We start from the raw sequence: 8,599 nt of genomic DNA on the forward strand, positions 1-8,599 counted from the left end.
CAGAATAGAACACGGACGGAAAGGGATTCCTTTGCTCACAAGTCACACCAAGCAGGGGCAGTTGCATTTTGTTTGCTGTAAGTTCTCATATTTGAGGCACCCAATTTTCTGAAAATTAAAATACCTGTGAAGCAAAAATGAGGTTTTTGTCCTAAATTTTTTAGAATTAGTAACTTAATTTCTATTGTATGCACATTGTACTGGTGGGAAATTAGATAAGTTTCTGTTTGGAGTTGGGGCATGGATGCAGCTATTAGTTGGCTAATTTTCATGGGTTACTTTCCCCCCCCCCTTTTTTTTTTTGAGTCCAAAACTTCTAAAATATGTGGTGACTCAGATGAAAGTGATCTGCTGATATGTGCCTAAGGGGCTTTTAAAAAGGGGATTCGTTTGGACACATTTTTCTCCATATAACATCCATGGATATTGAGCTAGAGCAATGAGGGTGCCTGGGAGAGAGCCATTGGCTTCTTACAAATTGACATTTTTTACTTCGTAGGCTTTTTCTAACTCCCCCTTTAAGAAAAAAAAAAGAGCTCCTTTACCACAAGTAGGAATCTAAAGAATTTGGCCCCTCCAAAGAGGAGAAATACAGAAAAGAAGCAGATCTGTACTTGCTAGATTATGAGTCAAATACTTCAACTTTGCCACTGAATTGATTATTTTAAGGCAGTTTGTCTGTATATTGAGCAGTGAAGCCAGCGCTTGTGAGATAAACTGGGTGTCGGTATATCCATTGAGAGAGGTAAGTGAATGCAATTGACATGTTAGACTGTATTCCATAGCACATGAGGGGAAGGAATGTTGGAGGGTCTGATTTCAAAGAGGATGGAGGAAGCAAGATCTAGTGGTGACTGTTTTTACTAAAAAAAAAAAGTCGAATGCTTACAGGAGCGTATAAAAGAAAATCTGTACTGAAACAAAAGGAAAAAGGCGCTGGTGTCTAAACAGGGAGCTAAAGTGAGGAAGGTGAAAAGGTCACAGAAACAGTTTGGAAACACAGCAGAACAGGACATCTTTATAACACTAATGAGACCCCCAACTCTTTAGAGAATCCATTAATAGACCCGATAAAAGAATACTGACAAGGAAACGAAGCTTATTTAAGTACTAGGTCTTTACATATAGTGAAATCAATAAAGTTTAAGTTCCTGTTGGCAGCAGTGGAAACTGCGGACACCATATTCACACCTCTAAATGAAATTTTGGAGGAAAATTACATCAGATTGACCCGACCTTTGATTATATAGATGCATTGTTCTCAATGAAATACACACACACACACACACAACTATATTTGTACACTAATTGGAAGGCGATCAGGGCTGAACATTAAGGGGACAGGTGTGCTGTGCAGTGTGTCACTCACTAACATCTAGGACAGAAATCTGGCTGACGTTTCCTCTCCATTCATTGAGCATCAAGTAGAGAAGAACTGACTAGACAGGAGCCTACTTGTCCTTTTTGAAGGTGGCACCTATTGTGGATCACATGACCATATCAGCTTCATTGTCTTTTACCCAGTCATTCGGGCTAAAGTTAAAGAGGTCAAGACCAAGTGCCATGACGTGACTGCGGTGGTCGAGGTGAAGGAGATCCTGAAGTCTTCTCTGGTGAACATTCCAAGGGACACGGTTAACCTGTACACCAGCTCTGGCTGCCTGTGTCCTCCACTGCATGTTAATGAGGAGTATATCATCATGGGCTATGAAGATGAGGAGCGCTCCAGGTAATCCGCTCCTTAACCCTTTTTGGTCCAACCTCGAGGCTGACTCGACAGACCAGGCGCTAGGAGCAGGTCCAACGTCGAGCAATAAGAACATTAAAAGTTCAACATTCAATCCCGTCAATTAATTTGGACCAGACTATTCGAATTCCAAAAATAACATTGGACCGCAAAGGGTTAAGGATTCAGAACAATTTCTCTGCCTATCCTATCCTACTGTCCTTCTCTAGAGATCTTACTCTGGGATTCTTAACCTGGGATCTGTGTGCTTACTAGGGGATTACAGATAGTTTTTAGTTGGGCCACTCAATTGCAAGTACGGGGTAGGGTATATGTGTATAATTTGTGGGTGTGCATTTTTCTGGGGAGAGGGGTCATCACTTCATTTGTTCTTAAAGGGATCCATGGCTCCCAAATGGTTAAGAATTACTGTTGTAAGACTAGAATCTCAGAGGGAAGGTGGGGGGTGGTGGGTGGGTGGGAAGAGATTAACCAAAGAACTTGTATGCATGTATGCATAACCCATGGACACAGACAATATTGTGGTAAAGACCTGGGGTGGAGGGGCATGTGAGGGCTAGAAGGTGTCAGTGGGGATAACTAGGGGACATCTGTAATACTTTCAACAATAAAGATGAAAAAGAAATTACTATTCTAAAAATAATTACTGTTCTAAAACGTGGTCATTCTATTCTACAATAAGCAGGTAAGTCTTTGCAATGGTTCCTTGTAATTTTCAGTAATATGTTTTAATTTTCAAATGTGCTTGCTTTAAAAAATGCAGATTACTGTTGGTGGAGGGTTCTATTGCTGAAAAATGGAAGGATCGACTGGGTAAAAAAGTTAAGGTAAGCCTCTGTTTTATGTTTAAAGTGATACACAGAAAACCAGCCATTTGTCACAAACAAAGTGGCTGTGCTCAACTCCATGAGAAATATTAAAATCTGATATATGTATATATATTTAAAATTCCAAGGACTGAGTTTGCTTTTAATATTGATTTCATTTAGGAAGTTCTCTGTATGCATATGAGAAATGTAACTATAGTTGCCTAACTTCTCACAATGCGAATTCTAGTTGTAGTTAGTCCAGTCTGGTGGGGTGACTCCACATTATTTTTAGAGCCCCAGGTTCCTTCCAGCTTCCTGCTCTGCCATTTTTAAGGCTATTCCTCCCATACTCATGTTCACCTGGAGGTCACAAGAGAGCTGCCCCACCTCCAGCATCACACATTTTAGGGAGAAAGAAAAGAGCTAAAAAGGAGTTTCCAAGTGCTGCATCTAGCAACATTTATATACGACTGGGTCTCATGTCTGTCCTTAATTGCAAGAGAGGCTGGGAACTATAGTTTTGTTTAGCTGGGCATATTGTGTCCTTGAACAAATTGCAGTTCTTTGAGTCACAGAAGAGAAGAAAGAATGAGTAGGAAACTACAAATATTGTCTCAGTGCCACCATTTTCTATGTACAAGGTGAAGCCACATTCATCTGTACATATAAGCTCCGTAGAGCAGTCATGTAGCTTTATTTCTGAGCCAGTGAACCTTAAATTCTGGAAGTGTTGCATTTTTTAAAAAGCACTGAAAATTACCTTTTAAATAAAAGCTTCCATTTCTTCTTACTATACTAAGCAAATCAGAGTCAAAGAACATGGGAGAATATATAGAGGGGCAAAGAATTGAAAATGGTGTGTGTGTGTGTAGTGGGTGGGGTGGGGGTGGGGAGAGTGGAAATTGTACCAAACATAATACATCCTCTTCCTTCTGTGAGTTTGAAGGGTTGGGAAACATTTACAGGGTAAGTTAAAAAACCCCTGGGCAGTTTACCTTATACATCTGGCACTCGGCGCAGCAGAAACATTCGAGTTCAAGTGACCTACAAAAATGTAGAGGGTATTATTTTGCAGGGAGAAACTGCCCTCCAGTAAGCTCTACTCCCCCCCCCCCCATACTTGTCAAAAGTGAGATATACTTCAAGTTTAGACTTGTGAGAATTCTCTGTATCTCTTTTCAATTAGTTTGGTGTTCATTAAAAAGTGGCTCTTCTTCAGTATTTGGAATCTCTACTGTCCTTTTAATTTGGTTTTCTGCTTGCTAATGTAGAACAGGAATGTGTCCTAAATTCCTGTACCAGATGGAAGAGCTTTTAACATCCCTGGTACCAAAACAGTTATCATCATGTAAAGACCCAGGATGCATGGCTTGTTTGTCCTGTTGCTTCGTAAGGCAAACATGTTTTCTGTTGCTTTCTATAGGGGACTCACACAGAGTTGTTATTGTGAAATTATTTCTATTCTTAGTCTAGGTTTACATACGCTCAACGATTTAATTCATATGTAGCTATTTAGGACTAAAGTCCTTGGTTATTAGTAAACTTGATTGTGGAAAAACCCTTACAGAATATGTATGTTCTTATTGATTTCAGAGAGGAAGGGAGAGGGGGAGAGAGAGAGGAATTTTAATGAAGAGAGAGAATTATTGATTGGCTGTCTCCTACAGGCCCCACACTGGGGACTGAGCCCGCAACTCGTGCATGTACCCTGATTAAGACTCGAACCATGACCTCCTGGTTCATAGGTCAATGCTCAATCACTGAACCACACCGGCTGGGCTGGAAAAATCTCTTTTGATTAGAATTATTAGAGGGCGCAGAGGGAATAAATAGTGATGGGAGGGAAGGAAAAATAATCTTTCATTATAAAAAAGAATAATTGAGATCTTTAGTTTTCCAGTTAATTTGAGGATGGGAAAAATAGTTTTGTGGAGGACACTAGTGTGTGTGTGTGTGTGTGTGTGTGTGTGTGTGTGTGTGTGTGTGTGTTTTAACATAAGAGTTGCTCATTTAACTGATTTTTTTTGCTTTCAGTAGCTAGATCAAGAATTAAATAAAAACCTTTTTATGTTTTTCCATGCAAGTGGTTGTTTATTTAAGTCTCTGTTATAGTAGGTTGTTCAAATTAAGATATTTGCCCTGCCTTGGAGAACCGAGAATCAGACTGTTTTATTTATTTATTTATTTTTAATATATTTTATTGATTTTTTACAGAGAGGAAGGGACAGGGATAGAGAGTTAGAAACATCGATGAGAGAGAAACATCGATCAGCTGCCTCCTGCACATCTCCCACTGGGGATGTGCCTGCAACCCAGGTACATGCCCTTGACCGGAATCGAACCTGGGACCTTTCAGTCCGCCGACGCTCTATCCACTGAGCCAAACCGGTTTCGGCCAGACTGTTTTTTTAGTATGAAAAACAATAAGAGTGTGGAAGAAAGTGTGTCTAAAATGAATTACTTTTGGTAATTGAAAAATGATAATTTATTATGAACTAAGCACTTTATACATTTTTCATCTATTATTCTTCAGAACAGTCTTATAAGCAGATTCTATTATTAATTTCAGTGTGTTGTTGATGAAAGGGAGGTGGAGTAAGTTTAAGAAACTTTGCATGGTAACCGATGGAGTTAGAATTTGATATTCACTCCTTACTACTCAAAGTGTGGTCCCTGGACCAGCAATGTTGGCATCACCTGGGAGCTTGTTAAATATGAAAATCTTGGGCCCCATTGCAGGCCCACTGAATGAGAATCTGACCTGCAATTTATCAAGATCTACAGGTTATTTCTCTATTCATTGAAATTTGAGAAGTATTGCTATAGTCTTTATTCTTTGTTACTGCTTATAATATTCATAATGTAACTCCTTTTTAATTCATTATATTCCATGTAAACCTCATCACATTGTTCATCTGAAGCATTAGTAAACTTGTTTGTGGTTATTAAAAAGGTTGGTAATGACTGCTTTGTAAAACTGAGAATGAGGGCAGAAACTTGTCTGCTGTTCATTGCCCTTGGTAGGTACTGCTTAGAAAACTTTTTTTTTTTAATATATTTTATTGATTTTTTACAGAGAGGAAGGGAGAGAGATAGTCAGAAACATCGATGAGAGAGAATCATCGATCAGCTGCCTCCTGCACATCTCCCACTGGGGATATGCCCGCAACCCAGGTACATGCCCTTGACCGGAATCGAACCTGGGACCTCTCAGTCCGCAGGCCGACGCTCTATCCACCGAGCCAAACCGGTTTCGGCTAGAAAACTATTTTTAAGGGATCCTATTCCCAACCTAAATTTTCTTTTTCTTTCATTGCTCAGATCACATGGATTTTAAAAGTGCTATCCATCCTTTTATGTTAGAAGAGAGGAAGATGAAAAATAGCTCTTCCTTCAAATTGTCTATGTAAAGCTTCCATTTGCTGACCACCTATAAAGGGCCAGACTTGTATTTTTTTATCTCAGGAAATTTCACAGGTAGCAACAGAGATTTGTGTCACCATTTACTGACGTGGAAGTTTTAAGCTTAAGGTTTGATATGAAAGCATTATTGATCTAGGTAGCCAAGTTTGTGCTTTTTAAAATCTGAGAATTATGTTCATACAGCATCAATTTCATTGTTATCCTGGGACATAGAGCTTATACTTTTGGAAAGTAGTAAAATGCTTTTGAGACCTGACTTTGCAGTCTTACTCAGTTGTGAGAATCAGAAGTGACAACCCTGGTAACATGCGCATGCGACCACTTTCTGTTTTAAATCTCACAGCGCTGGGATATGAAGCTCCGTCACCTTGGACTGAATAAAAGTGATTCTAGCCATAGTGATTCCACGCAGAGTCAGAAGTCTGGCAGGAACTCCAACCCCCGGCAAGCACGCAACTAAATCCTGAAACGCGGAAAGAACGCTGGTGGACTTCCTATGAAGACTTGCATTGCTGGACTAGCAAAGGAAAATTGCACTATTGCACGTCATATTCTATTGTTTACCACAAAAACTCATGTGGTAACTGATATTACTTCTATTTTCTCTTTTGTTTTCTGCTTTTCTCTTTCCTCCTTCCCACCCCCGTTTTTTGTGGTCTGGGTGCAGATCCTTAAATATATGATATGTATTCTATTTCACTAGTCATGGGAAAACTGTTCTTTGCAATAATAATAAATTAAACATGTGGATACCAGGGCCTCTTTGCTGGAGTAAATGTTCATTTACTGCTCTGCACCGAGACTGGGAATGCAACATTGGATACAAAGAGAGAAAGCTAAACAAGCTGTCCAATAGACTCAGCTGATCTAATTACAGCCTGGTGTTTGCATGCCTTTTGGGCATTCTCCTCAAGCTTAGAAAGTCCTACATGTTTACAAAGGTAAAATAGCAGTTTGAAAGAAAATGCTGCATAGGCAAAGCAATCAAGCTGCAGGAAGCATTTATGAGGAAAAGACACACAAGACGAATTATTTGCAAGATTGGCAGGAAGCAAAATAAATAGAGGAGTTGGGGAAAGAACATTTTGCCTGATTGAGAAGCACAACTGAAACCAGTAGCTGATGGGGTGTTAACAGTAGCATTTATCTCTTGGCAATTCATTTGATTTGTTTATGAATACATATATTCGACAGCCTTAGGGAAGTGAATTACAACTAGACATCTGTTATCAGCATAGCTCTGCTTAATTTTAAACAAACCCATTGGCGTGAGTCTTTTTTTTCTACTTCCTTTAAAAATGACTTGCTGCATTGACCGAGAAAAGAACGTATGTATGTATGTGTTGTTTTTAAAAGGTACGGAGCTCTATAAAATGCTGTAGTTTGCAGGATGGTAAATTGTGCAAGGGTTGTGTGTGTCTGCACACTCACATTCAGCAGGACTGAATTACAGGCCTATGCACTGGCCTGTACTTTATCATTTGGATTTGTGCTGCCTAATGCTCAGTAAAATAGGTCTAATAAAAGGAATTATGAAAAAAGTTGAAAACAATTAGAAGAGGGTACTATAGGCAAATCTATTTTGTAACCTAAAGGAAATTCAAGATTACCCAGCCAAGTAAAAAATTTCAAAGTTGACTAAGAAGTTGTAGAACACTTCAGTAAATAAAAGTAAATGGTAATGGGGGGGAAAAGGAATTATGGTTTTCAGGAGAGAGGCTACTCTGACTTTTGAACCAAATACTCTGATTTTGAAACAAGTACACTTTCTCGTTACCCAAACTGCAGTGCGATCTCCAAGGACCATGGGGGGGCGGGAGGGGGGGGGGCAAGTGATGCTTTTACTTCCTTCGGTGTGATTCTTTAGAGCCTGCACCAATCTTTGGAAATTCTCATTCCCTCCCATTTTTATGTTTGATATTAGTAGAACCAAATTTCCAAGCTATGATATACTGAAAATAAAACACTTTGGAAGCAGATGGTGCTGTGTTTCCTTCTTCGAGGACAATCATGCAAGAATGAGTTATTCCCGAAGTGCTAAATAATGACTCATCTAAGTTCTGTTCTAGAGGTAATAGAACATCCTTGTCTTATGACAGACCCCGCACCCCAGCACCTTCCTCACTCGTGGAAGGAAGTTCCCTGCGGTTCTTTGTGCCGCCCGGTGGTTGCTTTCCGACAATTCTGCCCTCTGCCATTCGGGCTTTATTCTCAGGTGCCTGAGGCAGGGTCATCTCTTCCTCGATGCTGCTGTTGGAGCCTTGAGAAGGTGAGCGTGGGTGTCCCAGAGCAGGAGTGCGGTGCCACGTGCAGAACTAACTGCAGCTCGGGATCTCTTCCCGGAGAGTCATGCAACTTGCGCCGCAAGGACCGAGGCCTGTTTTACCCAGGCCTTTTTCATGTCAGCGATGGAAAGACGGGCAAAAATGGACTGCAGGAGACCGGAAGGAATGGTTTCTCAAATCCACAAAATGCCATCAACTCTCCCAAAGCATATTATGGTGAATGTGATGTGATTAAATATTTTGATGTACAAAGAAGTCCCTGCAGTTCGTTTGCTTGGGGGGGGGGGGGGGGTGGATGTGATAATTTTTGTGTAAAGTTTGAAATAATTTATGCT

General features: G+C 40.2%; 1 protein-coding gene across 1 annotated transcript in view; it reads left to right on the forward strand.

Moving 5' to 3' along the window:
* The window catches only part of FRZB (frizzled related protein), a 33,424-nt gene extending 25,470 nt beyond the window's left edge, over positions 1-7,954 (forward strand). The window contains exons 4-6 of the mRNA XM_081095727.1: positions 1,525-1,729; positions 2,511-2,574; positions 6,323-7,954. Coding sequence (XP_080951853.1) covers positions 1,525-1,729; positions 2,511-2,574; positions 6,323-6,439 — 386 coding nt within the window. The 3' untranslated portion in view covers positions 6,440-7,954. The remainder of the gene's footprint in view (positions 1-1,524; positions 1,730-2,510; positions 2,575-6,322) is intronic.
* The last annotated feature ends 645 nt before the right edge of the window (positions 7,955-8,599 follow it).

This window comes from Myotis nattereri, assembly GCF_964212035.1.
Source record: "Myotis nattereri genome assembly, chromosome: 7".
Classification (NCBI taxonomy): Eukaryota; Metazoa; Chordata; class Mammalia; order Chiroptera; family Vespertilionidae; genus Myotis; species Myotis nattereri.